Raw genomic sequence first — 21,044 nt, 5'->3', positions numbered from 1 at the left:
CATTGGAGAGCACAAGATAAGGAACAAGAAGACTGCTGGGAAGGATGGGAAAGGCAGAAGGGAAGAAGGGCGGACACCATTCTGATAGCCATTTCTCTCCCAGGAAAGATTCTACATTCAACAGTCCCGTGCAGATTTTGGAAAAAGGAAGGCTAACAGGCCTGGAAAATGCTATAAAAATACACTGAAGATTAGCTCTCCTTTCTAGAATGTTTAGCTGTGAAGAAAGTAAGATTTGCCCCTCACCTTTCTTTAAGAAATCCCTTTAGCAAGTTAAGGCCAACACTTGAAACAGGCTCCAAGCTATTGTCTCTCAGCCACTGCCAGGATGAAGGGCTCTTCTCTGCCCCACAGGGCCCAAAGCTGTGTGTCTCACACAGAGGACCAACTGGAATTGGTTAGATAAGGGCAAGCTATCCAAGGTTGGCCTAGAATTCAAGCTGCTAGTTAGGCTCAGAGGTCTGGGTAGCCTGTGCTGTGTTAACACCTGAGGACTAGCTAAGTGGGTAGCCATGAGGGACACAAGGTAAGGCTCTTCTCCAGGTGGAGAATCTGCACCAGGCAGGTAGTAGGATTTGGTGGGCCATTAAGTCCCCAAAAACCCTCCATTCCATGTCTATACACCATTGTCAAGCAGCTAATAAACCCACAGCAACATCAGTAGCTTCTAGTCAGAGGTCAACAGACTCAAGAGTAGTGCTAACAAGGGATGGATTGCTACATGGAGAGTTCAAAATGGCATCTGGGAAGCTGAAAGATACTCCCTGGGGCGGTAGCTTTTCTTACACCTGCCCATCTCCATCTCCAATCCAGCCATAATATCAAGGAACCAGGGCCTATGGTGACTGAGCCATAGCCCATGACCGATAGGGATGGAGGGAATGAACAGAACACAAAGAGGTAGGTCCACCATTGACTGTTCAATCAGGCCAAAAATCTCAAATTCATAAATGAGCCCACAGAACTTCCCACAGATCCCAACCCATGAACAAGAGAGAAGTATAGAAAAACTAGGTTCTTGAGAAGGCCAAAGAAACATTAAATCCAGATTAAGGGAGAGGGGTATTTATTCTATCTTTCAGGAAACTTTCTAATTTGGACTCTATAGCGAGAAATAATCTGGGGGGGGGGCAAACTTTAAAACTTTATTTGTGTGCAATTATGAATAGAAGATGACAAAAAAGGAAAAGGTGTCATTGCTTTAAATATGATGAAATACATGTTTAAAATTTAGTTGATTTTTTTAAACTCACATTATGCCCTGCCTTATCCCCCTAATCCTCTGAGTCCTACAGACTTCTACTCAATGGAACAGATATTTCAAACAAACAAACAAAAAAACCAACAGCAAAAATGATCAGGAGCTGTAAGGGGTTCAGCTAGTCTGCAGTGGCCCTCATACCTGGGGACAGACAGACAAAGAGATTGAAGGATGGGCAGAGGCCAGGTGACAAATGCCTCAGAAATTAAGTTATATAGTTTGGACTTTACCTTGTTAACTAGTCATTGACCAGTTTTCAGCAGGGGACTGACATGACAAATACTTACTCAATAAGCAAAGTAATAAATGTATTAGGAAAACATTTCTTTTATACATTGATTTTGAGAATTTGTCCAAGTTTTACTTACTAACCAGAGAACTGGCAAATAGATCACATGATGTGCCAGTCTCAAATGACTGAGAAATAAGTTTGTATCCCCCACAGAGGGGAAGGAGCTAGGTTGCTTCCTGCGATACTGATTTACTTTCACAGAGCTGTAAAACTTAGAGATAAAACAGTCAGAACCACATTCCCAGAGCTGTCAGATGTGACTCACAAAAGTAACGAGTAATGTATATGAGAAGCACATATTTAGCAAATGAATGCCACTAATCAGGCATTTCGAACAACAAGGTTTTATCCCAAGACAAGGAGCCAGTCAGAAGTCCACTTTTTCTCAAGGGGCTCTTAATAAATTTCCTCAGCACACAATTACAGATGCTAAACACACAGTTTATTTTCAGTTTAGGGACAATTTTTTTCCTCCTCAAGTGGAAAAGGACAACAAATTACCTTGTTGATTGCAAAGGTGAAACATTTAGCTGTTTCACTGCCCCTAATAGCCCTCTTAGTAATGAGGCTTCCTTGGGACCCAAATAATCAGAAATGAATCTTGAATCTTCTTAAAGAAAGGGAATAAGGTAGCCTCAAAAAGAGTTTGAAAGATTTTTTTGTGTTAACACTTTATTTTCACTTCTTCATGACTAAATCTTCATGAATAAATCTTATTCGAGTAAATACTAAGTAGGTAAAATCTCAAGGCAACAGCTCCAAGTCTTTACTGCTAAGATCTTGGAAAATATTAGGGTGCTAGGTTACTTTCTTCTCCATTCAGTAAACAATTCTTAAAGGCCCTTCTGAAAAGGGCCCACCTATCTGATGGGCAATAAATTATAAGAGGGATGTGGTTTTTGAAGTGATTCTCTTTCCTCTTCACAACCAGAGAGCTGGAAGGAACAGCCATATTTCCTTTTGATCATTTGCTTGCCTTTACTAAAGCAGATTTGTCTTAAGGTTTGTCAGAGAAAATGATGGATGTCTAGGAGTTCCTGTCATGGCTCAGTGGTTAACGAATCCGACTAGGAACCATGAGGTTGCAGGTTCAATCTCTGCAGTGGGTTAAGGATCCGGCATTGCCGTGAGCTGTGGTGTAGGTTGTAGACACAGATCGGATCCCGCATTGCTGTGGCTCTGGCATAGGCTGACAGCTACAGCTCCGATTAGACCCCTAGCCTGGGAACCTCCATATGCCACGGGTGCAGCCCTAGAAAAGGCAAAAAGATTAAAAAAAAAAAAAAAAAAAAGGATGGATGTCTAGCTGATCCTTCAAAAAATGTGTTCTAATTATTCTCACTCCAGAGGGTATGATACACTTACTCACCACCTACAGTTTTTCCTAATAAACAGTATGATTTCCTGTGATTGAAATCTTAGTCCCTTTCCTCTAGTCTAATCCTAGGTAAAATCACAAGGTTCTATGTTCCTATGACCTGACAGGTCTCTTGAGACAGAGAAAACATGCCTGACAGGATTTGACTCACCTCACAAACCTGGGCTCATTAATACCTAGGAAATTAAAAGAATACAACTACTATTACATCTTTGTAAAATAGTAGCTATTGATCTATTTCCTCTAGGCCTGATCTTTATTCTAGGACATTTTAGCTATTAAGATGTAAGCCAGGCATTGGCCAGTGATTATTCTTGAACAAGCACTGGATGTGGAAGTTGTGTTTTAACTTGCTCATATTCCCCAAAAGAGGCTAAGGGTAAGGTGTCCCACAGTCAGAACTTAAGTGCATTCACTTAAAGTAGTTTCAATTGTTTTGAATTTGCCCAGGGAAAGGCAGTTATCTTGACAAAGGAAAGAAATCCTAGGGCACCTTGACTCAAATCCAGTCCAGGGCAGAGGGACTCGGGACATGATTTCTGTTCACCAGAAGCTGTCTGGCAAGGGACCCAGGCTTGGTGGTGACTGATGAAATACAGAGATATTTCCTGCCACCTCCAAGAAGTCTAGTCATAAAGAACAATGTATTTAAAATATTAATACTACAGGAGTTCCCATTGTGGCTCAGCAGGTTAAGAACCCAACTAGCATCCATGAGGATGTGGGTTCAATCCCTGGCCTCGTTCAGTGGGTTAAGGATCTGGCATTGCCACAAGCTGCAGTGTAGGTTGCAGACATGACTCGGATCCAGTGTTGCTGTGGCACAGGCTGGCATCTGCAGCTCAGATTTGACCCCTGGCCCAAGAACTTCCATATGCCCATAGGTATAGCTGGCTATAAAAAGAAAAAATAAAATATCAATATTATGAAAACTTACTCTCTGCTTTGAACACTGTCAGAAGATGGTCTGAAATTAATTCTTCCACAGAAGATTCCAGCTTCCTTTCTCCATCAATTATCCAAGGAGTTTGTGGTAGATTCCTGGAGTATTTATTATATCTCCCTGGAAAGAAATATAAAGTTTCATGGATGAAATGATGTGACTAGCGCAGCAGGATAAAAAGGAAGGCAACAACTATTTATTAAGTGCCAATATCCTAGGTGCTATGATATAAAACAAGTCTTAGCCTTTATCTAACTTACAATTTAATTGGGAGAGTCAACCTACACATACACCTACAGGTATTTCAACGAAAAAATTTAAGGTAGCAATAGAAGACTTAGCTAAAGACACAATAGGAATCATCGAATGGGTTCTAAAGGAATGTTCAATATACTTACCAATCTGGTTGCCTGACTGAACAAGTTACAATATTATGGAATACACAGCAAGAATCATTAAGAAAAAGAGAAACTATCGCTTTTATGTCTGATTACTAATACTCAGTGTAAGAGCCATCAGTGATAATGCATTCCAAAGAGCTCAAATATAGGAAATTTTGACATTTTTGTAATTAAAAAACAAAAAAAACCGAACAGAATATGACCCACTGCTTTATGAATAAAGCTACATCATGGCAGGCTGCTTTTATTACCCCAGGGCAGGGTATTATAGCCAAGACTAAAGAGCAATTTAATTTTAGCTATTACTATGAAACAGCTGTAGATTTCAAAACAAAACTACTGGATTACCTCTTGGGAAAGTCAATGCAACATTTTTTTTTTCAGGCATAAGTCACATGTTTAGTCATTTTGCAGACATTAAATCATTTTTCCAAGACTGATTTCATGTTATAGAACATCCTCTCTGCAGCTATACTTCTCCTGACTGGTTTCATGTCTGTATATCTTCCCTGTATTTCTACTTGGCCATCTCTGATTAAAACTATTAAAACCTGGGAAGTGTCGTTTCCCTTTGGCATACCATTTTAAATAACAGATCTGCTGACTGATCCTTAGGAATGTCTATGGAACCTAAAATAAGCTTGGCTACCAGCTCTACTCAAAAGAGTTAACCAATCAGCAACTAATAACAACAGTAAGAAGGAAACAGACAATGAGTCAGTTGAGTTTTTCAGAAGGGAGAGAAAATTAACAATGTAAGTATATTCTAGACTGAATATTTTACCAGCCACAAAAACAGCACCATGAGCACATTCAATTTCAAGAACAGTGCATACAGCCTTTGGTGAGTTTGGAGGACAAGGAAACTGCCTGCAAAACAAAATAAATTTTATAGCCACTATTTTCCAGACATGATATCAACCACATAACTCTGATGAATCAGCATTGTCTGAGATACACAGAGCCTGAGTCTCTCCAGGACTAAGCCTCTCCCTAATTTTAAGTTTTGGGTCTTTTAGGTCTCTGGAATCATTTTTAATACATGAATGTAGCAATAAGTAAGTCAAGGCTCTGCTAATACCTTTCATGCTCCAGAGGCCTCATGTTTCCAGATGATAATTTCCCACATCAGCCTGAGATTTGGGAGAAAAGTTCATAGATACATAGTGGAAGCCTCCCCCAGTTCATTCTGCTATCCTTGAATACCTGCTTCTGGCTTGCAAAATCCTCAATCATTTGGGTAAAGCCGGTGTGCAGTCAGAGACTGGTCACATGAGAATGTCCCATCTGTAGGGAGGGTTCTCTACCATTTTCCTCTCTTTTTTCTTTTTTATTTCAACTATGACCTTGGGAATCAGACCACAGAGCCAGAAAAAATAGAATGTGGCAGACTCTGTCCTTAGTTAAGAAACTTCAACCTAGCTGAGGACAGACAGGAAAGAGCAATGTATGGCTCCATTCTCTGTCCACCATCTGGGAACTTCCAAAGCCATGGACTACAGTCTACCTGTAAATGACTAGGTATGGACTTAATCCAAAATGCTGGTCTTGAAATTTTCGTCCAGTTTCCCAAGATGTCTTAACAAAGAAATCACTTAGAAACTTAGGAACTTTGGCTTGCAGAGAGTAACTGTGTTTACTTTCTAAAATTTAATAGAAATATGTCCATTCTGAGACTCATTTTTACTCAGTAAAATGCAAGTAACCTTCCGAATAACTTTATTGTTTGAAATTTATTCAAGGATACTCTGGAAGGATAATTAGAATAATATTTTATTAAATAAAATGAACATATCAAGAATTAAAATCTAAGGCTTATTGTATTTCAGCAAATTTTAACAAGAAGGGAAACTCATGAGCCTCCTGGAGATGTACAATAGGAAATCCAGGATTAGGGATATAACGGGCTAGAGAATCTGGAAACCTGGCTCTAAGTCCACTCTCTGATACCCAGTTGAAATATCCAAAGTCGGAGTTCCCATCATGGCTCAGTGGTTGACGAATCCGACTAGGAACCATGAGGTTGCGGGTTCGATTCCTGGCCTCACTCAGTGGGTTAAGGATCAGGTGTTGCCGTGAGCTGTGGTGTAGGTTGGAGATGCGGCTCGGATCTGGCATAGGCTGGTGACTGCAGCTCCAATTAGACCCCTAGCCTGGGGACCTCCATATGCCGTGGGTGCGGCCCTAGAAAAGACAAAAAGACAACAACAACAAAAAAAGAAATCTCCAAAGTCAACTCCTTCTTTGGATCTCAACATCTTCTTCTAAAAGTGGAAGAAGTTAGATGTGATTCATAAATTCAAACATTATTTTGAGAACATTTACTGGCCACCACTACAAGCCAGATACTGAGCCAGGAATTAGGAATATAATGAGAATTAAGACACAGTCCTGGGAGTTCCTGCTGTGGTGTGGCTCAAACGAATCCGACTAGGAACCATGAGGTTGCGGGTTCGATCTAGTCTATGCCTATAATACCAGGTCAGAGAAGCGGCTCAGATCCCATGTTGCTGTGGCTGTGGTGTAGGCCAGCAGCTGTAGCTCCAATTCAACCCCTAGCCTGGGAACCTCCACATGCTGGTGCAGCCCTAAAAAGCAAAAAAAAAAAAAAAGACACAATCCTGGTTCCTAAAATATATCCATTCTTGTTTTACACGTAATCCAGATTATTACTAATATGATTTTATTCTAAAATTCCATGATTATTCTTCATTGCTCTAGTTCTACTTACTTGCGGAAATCCTCTTCTTTTATCTTATTCAAAGCTTTCATTACTGCCATTCTAGTGAATACTGACTATATAGGGTAGAATGAAAAGACAAGACATTTTATCACCAGGTAAGAAAATATCAGAGGGGAAACACAGAACATGGTTAGAGAAATTATATCATATTAAACCATACTTAAAAGAGAGAAATACTTCATAGCTTCAAGAAAATAAATCAAACATAAGAGTTCATACCATCAGTTCTGTAATCAGTACACCCCTACAAGCCTTCTCTTCAATCTAGTCTATGCCTATAATACCAGGCAGATCTAGTAGAACACATCGTCTTCACTGTACTATCCCACTCCCCTCAAAATGTGGTATTGTTCAACCATAAAAATGACATAGCAGGAAATGTGTTTTAAACATTTTTTCCTGGGCCTAAAAAGAAATTTAGACTGATTGATCCATCTATCTTTTCTTCCCTATATCCCTTCGGGGCCCACAAGGACTTGTGCAGTTGGCTGCTGGAGTAAGGGGTGAAACAGAGCAAATCAGCCTGACCTGGCATCTAGCAGCTCAACATCAGTCACCAGCCGCAGGCAAAGTAAACAAATCCACTCTACTGAATAGAAGGGCATCTACAACAGATGTACCACTTCGGGTTTTTCAAAATAAGAAAACCCAAACCTCATGACAGACAAACTAGAACTAACTAATGCATATATATGTGGCCACTATGACAAATCACAATTTTTCTTCTGTCATGAGAAATTACGTTTGACTAAAAAGAGGAACTAATGTAGGTATCTATATAGTTTATCATCAAAAACAATTATTTTCTAAACCATATTCTGGGGAACCCCAAGGTGTCATAGAGTTAGAACTGACAATTAAGTGCCTGCTTGTTAAGATATGAAATCTTAGGCCTGAAAGAATCTCAAAAGGTCATTCAATTTATTCCTAGCCATGAGGCAGGAACATTACCTTTAAAGCTATACAATACCAACTGGGAAGATGGCATGGTATCTATGATGCTTTGACAAAAATTCCCTTACTCTTATTATCTGATGCTGGTTCTTGAATACTTCCTCAAAGATAACAAAAAATAAAACTAGATCTTTAATATAAATATGAAACTTACAGGTCATTTTGGAAGAGCTTCCCAATGGGTATGACAAAGCAGTGAGCTACAGCTGTGCCCTGACCCCTCTAAGTTCACAAGGGCTGAGGGGTAGGGCCTGGGACAATGAGAACCCCTGAGGCCAATTGCTTCCTACTTAGAGCAACTTTATCTGTTAACCTCAGGGTGCTGGCCAAACATGGAAATGTTCTAGGTGCACCATGATGTGAGAAAAGGAAGGAAGCAGTGTCTTAGGCTTGGTCTGCATCTCTAATTATTTCTGCACAAGGCATTTGGCAAATGTTACAAACTTCCTAGTGCCCCTCCCCTCCATCCCCTTAGTTCTAAGAGGTCCAACAATTAGGTGGAAGGAAAGACCAAAAGGTATATCTCTGGCAATAAACATATTCTTTTTAACAACCACAACAGCAAAATGGATGTCAATAAAATTAGGAATGCCTGAATCTACACAAAACCAGCTAAGTAGCAGGGATGTGAAAGCTTGCCAATATCATGCCATGTCATCCTGGCATAACAAACACTAAAAGCACATGCTAACTAATTTGCTCATTAACATGAAGACTACCTCACATCAGATAGTAAAGAGTTTAAATAAAAGACCCTTTTACAAATGTAGCCTGAAATAGGCTCTATTAATTCAGGACTGTCCTAAATAAAATAATTTATATTATTTTCAAAATAACAATTTCTAGAAAATGAATACTAGACAAAAGTTTGAAATGGTGATGCTACTGAACATGTATTTTCCCAGATGTTGTAATTTGGGGAAAACAATCCAGACAATGACACAAGCATGAGAATATGTGTGTGTTATGGCTTCCAAGCCAAAGGAAAAGGTGTTGAGAATAAAAAAAAATGAAAATAAATGTACCAAATGTAAATATTTAAACATTCTTAGTATAACAGATTGCCAACATTTCTAATGCACATCCTTTTTTGTTGTGAATCTGAATATTCAACTCAGACAAAACTTACTGAAGAATAAGAAGCAGGAATCCTTACCTGTTTGTTTTTGGCTGGCTTGAAACACTCTGGGCATATTGCGCGTCTAAGTAAAATTCAAGTTAATATAAAAGATTAATGAGTTTATTTTAGGGTAGATAAAATTCAAATATATTTTATAAACATGCCTGTTAAGCTCGGAATATCAGAAGCAGACAAAATAAATTCCTATATGACCTGCCACTGGTTTGCCTAGATCCTTGTATCAGAGAGTACCTTTTAAACCTTCTAAGACATGACTAGTTCTGATACGATCATTAGAAAGAGAAATACTATTTTCATGAAAATCAAAAAGTATTAAATAATGTGGCACAATTGGCATTGTTGTTTACGTTGTAACTTACAGGAAGTGGCAATCTTCAACTGTCTCTGGGTGAGCAAAGACCACACTCACTTCAAACAAGCTCTAAAAATTATAAAGACAGTTTAAAAATGAGCAAAAGGAAACCAACACCTCACAACTTATGAATGGAAACAGAAATTAACTCTCAAAGACTGGCTCAGAAAAAGAGTGACAAGGAAAACTGGAAATACTACTGTTTTCAAACCAGCTTATTCACAAGGCAACTGTAAAGGAAATAGTCTTTAAAAAAAAAAAAAAAAACTTCTAAAGCTCAATCACTAGTGATCCTACAAAAAAACAAATTTAAAACAAATTTTAAAATAAATTTGTATGATGTTCTGTACATGTATATAAATTAGGTGCAAAGATGAATGAGAATTCAGGGAGTTGGAAACAGATAACTGAAAGAAATGAAGAATTACTCCTGTCAGTACTATGATTAGAATTATTAGCAAGGCAAAAAGCATTTTATGCACATACTTCTTAAAAAACTCTATATGAGGCTTTTTTTAAGTGCTCAAACTTCTTAATGGATTTGACTTTTAAAAGAAAGATCTTAATTTGTTTTATTAAAAAAAGCAATGCATAATAAGTTATAAAATAGTCAAATAGGATGGGTTTGCAATCCGACTCCACTGAGGCAGAACTAGTTAACAGTTGGGTGTGTTTCCTTCTAGCCATTTTTGTGAATATAAACATGAAGTATATATTTTTTTGGAATATTAAACAGACTTTTAAACAGAAAATTGCTTAACTCAATTAATATTACATCATGAACATCTTTTCAACTCTAGGGACTGTTGGGCATTTAAGTTGTAATTAAGTTTTTCTGTTATTAAAAAATGCTACAATGGGAGTTCCCCAGTGGCCTAGTGGTTAATTAAGGATTCAGCATTGTCACTGCTGTGGCTTGGGTTCAGTCGCTGGCCTGGGAACTTCTGCATGCCACAGGCATAGCCAAAACAAATAAATAAATAAATGCAATGATGAACATCCTTATACACACAAAAAAACACAAAATTTCATACTCTATATACATTTACTCCCATGGAGATGATACAAAATTCCCCACTGAGAAAAAAATATAAATGTTATACCATATAATGTTTTTTCTTTTTTATAGAATTCTGTATTTACTGATTGCATTGGATCGTCAGCAGGCCTATTAGCAACTGTATAATCATAATGGTGAATAGTTAATATTTTTGCTCCAATCTACAAAATAAGATTATAACATACTCTGTTTACTCAAAAAAAAATCATTTATCCTGAATCTATTAGAACATTACTGCATCTTTTGTTTTCTATTTTCTGTTCTGATTCAACATGTAAAATTATCTGTGCTTCAAACTGAAATTTGAGGTAAAAATATTTTGCATTGATGACTTCTCTAATTTCCAAAGTATTTTCATTACCTCATTTCCTCTTGAAGTGAAGTGGTTTTAGTCTGTGTTCTCTCAGTATTCAGTTTAAAGAAAGTTTATTCTTATAGAGGGAAATAGAACTATAGAATTCAGAATGATGAAGTTATTTAGTTATTTTTTAATTATTTAGTTTTGAAAGATGATTTTGTGATTTTACTTAAATAGGAGTGTGTCTGATATTCATGGAATTTCCTTCAAGCAAAATAATGAAGCAGTAAGGGCAGACTATAAAAACCGAATTTAGGATAAACTGGGAATATATCCTGTTTCCACATCTGGAAACTTACTAAGCTCTTTTCCTAAAATTCAATCCATTCCAAAGAATGAAGCAAGGTCTGCCCTGGAATAAGGGAGACAGTTAAGTTCTCTGGTTTAAAAGGCAGTCTGCTTAAAATTAAACAGAGGGACCTGAGATACCAACAAGGTGGGAAAGATTGAGCCTATGCTCACTGTAGTTGAATGAGTTCTCTCTGCATATTTGAAAACAAGATTAGGGAGTTCCCGTCATGGCGCAGTGGTTAACGAATCCAACTAGGAACCATGAGGTAGCAGGTTCGATCCCTGCCCTTGCTCAGTGGGTCAAGGTTCTGGCGTTGCCGTGAGCTGTGGTGTAGGTCGCAGACGCAGCTCGGATCCTGCGTTGCTGTGGCTCTGGCATAGGCTGGCAGCTACAGCTCCGATTCGACCCCTAGCCTGGGAACCTCCATATGCCGCAGGAGTGGCCCAAGAAATGGCAAAAAGACAAAGAAAAAAAAAAGAAAAGAAAACAAGATTAGCCACTAGTAACCAGAATTAAATAGTCTAGAGTTGACTCTACGCTTGTTCGTAGTTATTTATGTATTACTTGTATCAGTAAATCTGTCTCTCTAATTAAACTATAAATATACAAAAGGCAGATTCATTTCTAACCTTTTAAGGTCAATTAGGGTACACTGCACCTGTTACACTCATATACTCATAAGTGTCATGGATTACAAAGAAATCTAAAGAAAGGAAGGAAGGGAGGGAGAGAGGAAGGAAGAAAGAAGGAAGGAAGCAAGCAACTTCGGCTTCAATTTAAGACTGTTAGAAATTAATATTTTAAAAGCTTAAAAATCCTTCATTGGATTACTGAAAGAGAAGATTCTTTTGGGTAAGCAAAGCTCTACCAAATAATGAAGTAAAACTAGTAAAACCAGAAAATAAAATTAATAGTGCTGATGACCCAATACCTTTCCATCAATGGGAACACCCAGTTCCTCTGAAAACAGGGGGTGAGTTATCCATTTGTAGGCTTCTTTTAGCTGAACTATATCATCTCTTCCCAGCGACAGACTTTGCTTTCTGAATAACATAAAAATTAATTCACTGACATGAAAAACTTCATTTTCATGAAGGCACGAATTTATGCAATTATTAAAAAGTATGTATTGAGTGCCTACTACGTCCCAGGCATTATTTCACACATTAGAAAGAAAGCAGAGACCAAAGCAGACAAAAATTCCTTAGCTCATGGACCTACATTCTAGTAGAATCAAGAAACTGCTTTTTTAATGGCATATAAGAGTTTTTGAAGCTTCAAAGACAAAATCATACTAGTGAGTTTTTCTGATACAGAACTGCCAGATTCTAGGTCTTATACATCAGAAGATGGTAAAGTGGAATAGAAAGGATTGTTCATTGCTCAGAAACTACAAAACTGTATATTACAATGATCTCATCTAGACCAAAAAAGTTTGCTTCTACTCTCTTCCTGATAATGGGGGCTTACTTTTGGGAAATTAATGTAAAAGCTGTACTTCTCCTTAATGCTAAAGAAGTACTAAACCTTAAAGTATCAGTGTTCTAAAACACTCGTCAATTTAATATCTTACAAATGTCTCAAAAAAAGTTGACATTCCCCCAAAATCTACTCATGAGCCAATGAATAGGTTTGGGGAATCCCAATTATGATTTCTAGCTTTTAGTTTGTAACCTAAAATTGAGGTAGAAAGGCACTGAGATAAAACAATAAAAAAACATGGTATGGTGATATTAAAACACTTCTACTCTGCAATATCACCAATAAACAAACAGGTGCATATCATTCAAATAATTGAAACTCTGAATCAGTCCTATGGCTATCTACAGGAGTGCTTTCAGTAAAAGAGATATTTAAACTGCCTTGTGAATCATTTCTTTTCATCTCCAATTTGCACTGATAGAAAGGACAATATGGTCAATATCCACTGAAATTTAATTCTTCAAGACCAAAAGTCACTACTAACTATAGGTAGAAAACAAAATAATCTAACGGCTAAATTTAATTGATCTAATATATATATACAAACACATATAAAGACCACTATTCCTCTAAAAACGCAAATTAAGAGACAGTTGATCTACTCATTCTTATCCAGCTGAGAATGTAACTGGTTAAACAGTATGCTTTCATATACTTTGGGATTATGGTTTAACAATGAAATACCCTTATAAGCTCTACATCTGACAAAAAATTAAACTACTTCTCTACACTTAAGAACTTATTCAGGAGCTTTCTTGTGGCACAGTGGGTTAAGGATCCAGCGCTGTGGCACAGTTTCGATCCTTGACCTGGGAACTTCCACATGCCACGGGAGCAGCAAAAAAAAAAAAAATTAAGGGAGTTCCCATCATGGTTCAGTAGAAATGAATCATGACTAGATGTGGCACAGGTTGGATCCCTGGCCTTGCTGAGTGGGTTAAGGATCCGGAATTGCTGTGAGCTGTGGTGTAGGTCTCAGATGTGGCTCAGATCCCGAGTTGCTGTGGCTGTGGCATAGGCCAGTGGCTACAGCTCCATCTCAACTCCTAGCCTGGGGACCTCGATATGCCACAGGCATAGCCTTAAAAAGACCAAACAAAGAAACAAAAAATAGAAAAGAACTTATTCAAATACTAAGTATTTGTGCTTTATAAACTGTCCTTAATTCTCTTGAAAATCAGAAATATTTTAGGTATTTTCTAAGATTATCTTGATGTAGTATCAACAGTTTAATGAAATTTGCATGAAATAGAATCACAGTTGAAAAGTACATAATTAAGGTATAAGTACACATTTTAAAGAATAAAATGTTGAAACAGAATACACAAGAATGGAAAATCCCTTAAAAAATGTTTAGATTCTATAGAATACAAAGGGTTGTAGCCAAAACAAATCCTAAAAATAGGTTAAAACATTATTCATTATGTATTTTAAAAAACTGATATTTAAAATCCTTCATAGTCTTTGAAACACATTTAGAGCCTCTTAGTCCAGTTTAAAAACTTCAACTATAGGTATTTTTTCCTTCCAAATTAAAGAGCCTCAGTAAAGAGTTAACAGACATTTTGGAAAACTTAACTTCACATTTAAGGCAAAAATACAATAGTTAAAATGCCAGATTTTCAGTTCTGCAAGTTGAATGTGGCTAATAACTTTTCAAATAGAATTTAGGGTAAATGTTTTCACAGAGGTCCTTACTGATGGTCCTTTAGAGGAATCAGTAGCCATTAAGGTAAATTTAGTACCAATTTAATATTTAATAACTGTATTTCCCTCTCTCCTCTGTCAGGGAGCTACTGATGAGGATGTCAAGATCAACCATTTGCTATGGACCTCACAAGACAACCATTCTAGAGCAGAAATGAACCAAAATAGCTAATACATTTTTTTCTGAATTTCCTGAATCAGTTCTTTAATGGTAATTCCTCCACAATCTTTTGATATTAGAATGAACTAGGAACGGTGAGGGAAAAGACTAGTATTCTACTTTTTTCCTTATTTCCTAAATGGATCAGGATCTTATGGAAGAACTAAGCTTAGTTTAAAATTCTTCAATAAGCAATAACAACAAGTAATGTGGATGGAAACTGGAAACACTGAAAAAAATAGCATGCTTTGACTATACTAGCAAATTTTCTCAAACATAGGATCAAATTTTCTTATGCCAGAATCATAAGCATTTGACACTAATTTAACATAACCTAAGAGACATCCCAAACCTTTGATAAATATGTTGTTACTACCCTTTAAAAAATGCAGACGTGAAATACAACATACAAAAAAAGAGCCAAATTACTTTTTCTATAAAACACTAAGTATGAGATTCTGACACAGAAATCTATACTTCTCTCTGTGGTTTTCTTTCCAGAGTACACGGGGACCTCCAGCAGTAGCATGGCCCTTTTCACATTGGTATAAAATTTGTAGTTTCAAAATCCAAAAAGCTCTAGGAAATTAAAGTTTTTTTCCTTAACTCAACTCTGAGTTGAACATATAAGGCTATTTAGACCTTAATAAACTCAGTGTGAATATTCACGTTTCACTGGAAAAATATTAATGTGTTTGATTATATAATACCACCCCAGGCCCTGGTGGAGAGGAGTATATTACATATGGTATTTAATATCAAATTACATTTCTAAAATCTAAAAAATTCTAAATTCCAAAACATATTTCGCACCAAGGGTTTCAGATAAAGGACAGTGAATCTCTGTTTTCTATGTCTTATCTATGTATAAATTCGTTGTTCTGTCTTAACTGGGACTTTACTATATAGCTTTCATAGAATAATTAGTTTTATAATTTAGTTTCTAAGACCAGTATAAAATGTGTTCCTTTAAAATAACTTTGCCAAAATACGTTATTTGAATATGCATTTACATTCATGATAAATCTGCCCAAAAAAAGTCTGCTTTGATAGACTACTAATACGTGGTGCAAATAAACCCATTAAACAAGGTTAATACCTAAATATATACAATAAAAATGTACTCTTTGTGCCAATTTCTCTAGTAGCTAGTGAACTCACTCCAAAAAAAAGAGACAGTAGTAGTAAAAGTTCTTAAAGAATCAGGTAACGTATTTAATGGTAGTAAAAATTCCCTACCTAAATTACTCACCCCATTTCCTGTTTTACCAGCAACCATGCAGCATGCTGTAGGCAATTTAGTCACACCCAAAAAGAAAAGGGAAAAAATGTTCATTAAAATTAGGTTCCAATACCATTACTAAAGTGCTTAAGTAATTTGCTAATCAAACTCTCCTTTTTAGGAAAGGTGTTAGTGTTCAAAAATGTAGCAATGACCTCAATCTCATTTAAAATCAGAAATGAGCTAAGATGCCACTTTGCAGTGATCTAGGCTTGCTGTGGCCTAGGAATTCAACAGGGGTATCCCCTTCCTCCCTACAGATTTCTATTTCTCATTAATGAGTTACAAGTGTTTAATGCAGATAGCTTACATTTCTTCCTTAAAATATCTTACTATTTCATAGTTTCCCCTGGGAAAGCCCAAAGTAACCAAATATATACTATGTCCCTAACACAGAATTGAAAGACTCAGTTTTTTGTTTTTATTTTTTTTAAATAGAGCTAACACATTTTTAACTCTAATTATGATATCTACATGTAAGTGTTTGGGAGTAAAATGTACTAAAGTCTATAACTCACTTTGGAGTACACCAAAAACTAAGATGAGTGAGTGGATAAATTGATAGAAAATACAGAAAAATAGCAACAAGTGTAGAATCTATGTAGGCACATGGGTGCTGAATGTATAATTCTTCCAACTTTACTATAGGTTTGAAAATTCTCATTATAAAATGTTAGGGAAAATGTTCTGGGAAGGATTAATAGAAAACTGAAAAAAATTGCTAAAATGAAGATAATAATTGTCACAATCATAGTTATCATAAGGATTAAGTGAAATTTATGTAAAAATTCTTTGCATAGTAAGTGTGTGACACTAAGATTTCTCAATTTGCCATTAGATCCCCCTACCTTTCATCTATAAAAAAGGTAATACATGTCCTGCATTGTATATACAGTATTTTGTGAACATGACAAAATGTATAAGTCAGTAAAATACCATATACAGTCTCTGCTTCTACATGTCACAAAAATGGCCAGTCACATCCACTTCAAGACCTAGAGGGTTGGCGGGGAGGAGGAGCTTTTGTGCACCATATGTAGAGCCCTGTACTTTTAAACTTCAAATGGCTGGTGGGGCACCAGACACTCCTAAATATTTATGATCATTTGGAAACATTACTTTTTTCAGACATGAGCCAAACAGAACAAATTAACCACTGGCTAGGTAAGAACTAGAACTGTTCCCAAGGCCTAAATGTCTCATTACTACCTTCGGATCTGTTCATTTGTTTACTTTGTTAGTTCAAACTAATACCACTTATAGTGCAACAAGACCCCTTTCTTCTTTCCTTCTGTTTCCTCAAGGCATCTTTCAAAGTATATGGGCTTGGTATGATACACAAATTACAAGGAGTCAGAAGACCTGGCTTTAGGCTTTACCAGATTTCTTGCATTCAATTTCCTAATGAGTCAAATAAGAGAATTAGACTAAGATGACTGTGATTTATGCTTTTCTGGATGGCTAAAGGTAGTATACTGTTTGTAATAAGGGCTATTAAGATTCATAGGGCTTTGAGATCATGGAAAAATAAAAGTCTCCTAAAGTTGAAACCTTGTAGTCAATGTTGCCCCATCTTCCTCCAGCCTCCATACTGTAAGAGATCAATAAATATTGTTTGTTCATTTACAAAGGGATATTAATACTCCCCTTGCAGAGATGGGATGAGGATTTAATGAAATTGTATTTTGTAAAGAACCAAGTAAGATTCCTGTCATGTACTTATTAAATGGTAACTATTATTGTTAGTTTGGAATTAAAAACTTATTCCTAATACACAAATAGCAAAACTGTTATCCCTGTAAAGATTTACAAGACTTGCTCTCTTTCCCCTCACATCCCAAAGTGCTCTGCTATAGGTAGTTCTGGAACCTCCCTCATCAATGAAATCTTCATGGGTATTGGAAGCTATCGAGAACTCTCTGCCCTTTTTTTCAAGGGGACAGAGACTCTTCTGTCCTCTTTTAGTGACCTCTTTCTCTCCTCTCTTGAGGCAAACTCTATTCTCTTCTTCTGGTCACTTTCAGGTGATGCCACAAGTCTGCAATCTATCCTGCCATCCTCTAATTATAAAGTAGGGCAGAGCTGGAGGTTGCCCAGGGAAACCAGATTACCATGTGTAACATGCAAAATTAAATCAAATGTCTTCAGTAGCTGAGATTTGCTAAAGGATTTTTCCTTCTTAATCCTCTGCAGGCTCCCTGCTCAAGCATGCCAGCAGGCTGGACTGAACTAATCACACAGCAGGGGCTGGAAAGCCAAATCCCAAAGTAGTCAGTGCTACTCAATTATTCAATTTTTACCACACGCTAATAATGCCCTGGACCTGCTTCTGCTGAGGAAAAAGAAGTACATTTCTCCCTTCCAGGTCACCAAGACAATTTTAATAAATGTTCTACTCTTTAGTCAGTGGAAAAAATTCGTTCTCTAGAGTAAGCAATTTAATTCTTCCTCCCCAACAGAACCAAATGGCATTAAAGTTATCAAGTTTAATCAAATTTGATACCAAAGGCAGTATGTCACTTCCTGAAAAACTCAGAAACCATGGAATTTAATCCTGGACTCAGCTTTACTAAATGGGGTAGTTTAATAACATGCTTGCTAAAGTACTTGTGCACTCTGGTTACACACAAATGCATACACACACACACACAAGCAAATACCTGTATACACACATCACAGAAACTCTATGCCTGGGAATGGCTTTTAAGCTTAGAGCTCTGAGCTGGGGGTTCATCCAGCACCAAATGATGAAAGTGCATTACAACAGGGCCAAGGATTAGGGCTGATTTAAGTAGAGGTGGCAGGAAGGAAGGACAGAGAGAGGGAGGCATTAAAAATGGCCTAGATGAACCTATCTACAGAACAGAAACAGATCACAAACATGGAAAAGAGACTTGTGGTTGTTGAGGGGGAGGGAGTGGGATGGACTGGGAGTTTGGGGTTAGTAGATGAAAGCTGTTACATTTAGAATGGATAAGCAATGAGGTCCTGCTGTATAGCACAGGGAACTATATTCAATCACTTGTGATCGAACATGATAGAAAATAGTATGAGAAAAAGAATGTGTTATATGTGTATAACTGGGTCACTTTGTACAGCAGAAATTGACAGAACATTGTAAATCAACTATGACAAAAAATTTTCAATGGCATGTTGGGTTAAAAAATGCTCAACACCACTAATTATTAGAGAAATGCAATTTTTTTTTTTGTATTTTTGCCATTTCTTGGGCCTCTCCCGCGGCATATGGAGTTTCCCAGGCTAGGGGTCTAATCGGAGCTGTAGCTGCCAGCCTACACCAGAGACACAGCAACGCCAAATCCGAGCCACATCTGCAACCTACACCACAGCTCACGGCAATGCCGGATCGTTAACCCACTGAGCAAGGCCAGGGATCGAACCCGCAACCTCATGGTTCCTAGTTGGATTCGTTAACCACTGCACCATGACAGGAACTCCGAGAAATGCAAATTTAAAACAGCTATTAATGAGGTACTTCCTCACACCAATCAGAATGGCCATCATTAACAAGTCTACAAATAACAAATGTTGGAGTATGGAAAACAGTATAGAGGTTCCTCAGAAAACTAAATATAGAACATGGGAGTTCCCGTCATGGCGCAGCAGAAATGAATCCATCTAGGAACGATGAGGTTGCAGGTTTGATCCCTGGCCTCGCTCAGTGGGTTAAGGATCCAGCATTGCCGTGAGCTGTGGTGTAGATCACAGACATGGCTCGGATCCAGCATTGCTGTGGCTGTGGCGAAGGCCGGCAGCTATAGTTCTGATTAGACCCCTATCCCAGGAACCTCCACATGCCACGGGTGTGGCCCTAAAAAAGACAAAAAGACTAAAAAATATAAAGAAAGAAATAACTATCATATGACCCAGCAATCCCACTCCTGGGCATATATCCACACAAAACAGATATTCAAAAACAAAATTCAAAAAAGTAAACGCACCTCTGTGTTCACAGCAGCACTATTCACGGTAGCCAAGACAGGGAAGCAACCTAAATGTCCATCAACAGATGAATGGATTAAGAAGATGTGTTGCATATATACAATGAAATAATACTCAGCTATAAAAAAAAATGCCATTTGCAGCAACATAGATGCAACTAGAGACTCTCATACTGAGTGAAGTCAGAAAGAGAAAGACAAGTATCATATGATATCACTTATATTTGGAATTTAAAATATGGCACAACTGGGAGTACCAGTCATGGCTCAGTGGAAACAAACCTGACTAGCATCCATGAGGACACAGGTTTCACTCCTGGTCTCGCTGAGTGGGTTAAGGATGAGTGTTGCCGTGAGCTGTGGTGTAGGTTGGCAACTACAGCTACGATTTGACCCCTAGCCTGGCAACTTCCATATGCCACAGATGCAGTCCTAAAAAGGCTCTGGGACAGACATGAATAAAGAGAGATATGGTTCAGTCTGCTCCTTTAGTGTTCTATACTAACAAGAAAACTTGGTAACTGAATTTCAGGTAACTAGAGAGTTCGAAACATCAGTGAAGCAAAGACATCTCAACAAATATCCATTAGCAACTGGGTATGGCTGAAAGTGCACATGCGTTTCCTCCTAGAATTGGATTTTAGAGAACTAGCATCTTCACTGAAATCATGGTTAATGTGAAGTGACCCTGCAGATTCAAGAGGCTTCAATGTATCAACCAGTTCAATTTTGAGTCATAAATACAGTATTATTTTAAAACAACTACCAAGAAAAACAGTTTTTAAAAGTAAATTTTAAGTTTTGGAATACCAAGGAGACAAAGTGATTGTTACTTAACAAGAAGTTATCAATTGTTGAAAAAGGTTTCTTCAATAAATAACTCAAGAACTCTATAAAGAAAATAACTTTCAATCACCTTTTAATGTTCTATGCTTAAGTGAATGGACAGAGATCACTAGTCATTTGAAGAAAATCTCTAAGATGAAAGGAAGAAACCAAAATACCAAACACAAAACTGGAACGAATAATGCATGAATTCCCATGTACTCTTCAAGCCAGCTTCAAGTTATCAACATTTTACCAAACTTGTTTTATCTATCTCTATTACTTTCTTTTTGTTTTTTATTTTATTTTTGTCTTTTTGTCTTTTTAGGGCCACTCCCACGGCATATGGAGGTTCCCAGGCTAGGGATCCAATCGGAGCTATAGCCACCAGCCTACGCTAGAGCAATAGCAACAAAGGATCCGAGCCTCATCTGCAACCTACACTAAGGCT

The 21,044-nt window shown here is 37.4% G+C and overlaps 1 protein-coding gene across 6 annotated transcripts in view; it reads right to left on the bottom strand.

The window, feature by feature from the left end:
• PUS10 (pseudouridine synthase 10) overlaps positions 1-21,044 on the bottom strand; it is a 68,655-nt gene that overhangs the window by 11,829 nt on the left and 35,782 nt on the right. For 5 of the 6 annotated variants that reach the window (XM_047782007.1, XM_047782011.1, XM_047782006.1 and 2 more), the window contains 7 exons: positions 15,777-15,811; positions 12,107-12,218; positions 9,473-9,534; positions 9,129-9,174; positions 7,007-7,071; positions 5,060-5,145; positions 3,869-3,994 (listed from right to left, as the gene is read on the bottom strand). In XM_047782007.1, the coding sequence (XP_047637963.1) occupies positions 3,869-3,994; positions 5,060-5,145; positions 7,007-7,071; positions 9,129-9,174; positions 9,473-9,534; positions 12,107-12,218; positions 15,777-15,811 (532 nt within the window). Of the gene's footprint in view, positions 1-3,868; positions 3,995-5,059; positions 5,146-7,006; positions 7,072-9,128; positions 9,175-9,472; positions 9,535-12,106; positions 12,219-15,776; positions 15,812-21,044 lie in introns of those variants that run through there. The other variant, XM_047782012.1, reaches the window with a different exon arrangement.

Source organism: Phacochoerus africanus, chromosome 5 (assembly GCF_016906955.1).
Source record: "Phacochoerus africanus isolate WHEZ1 chromosome 5, ROS_Pafr_v1, whole genome shotgun sequence".
NCBI lineage: Eukaryota > Metazoa > Chordata > Mammalia > Artiodactyla > Suidae > Phacochoerus > Phacochoerus africanus.
The sequence above is the reverse complement of the archived record's forward strand: the minus strand, read 5'-3'. Positions and strand labels throughout refer to the sequence as shown.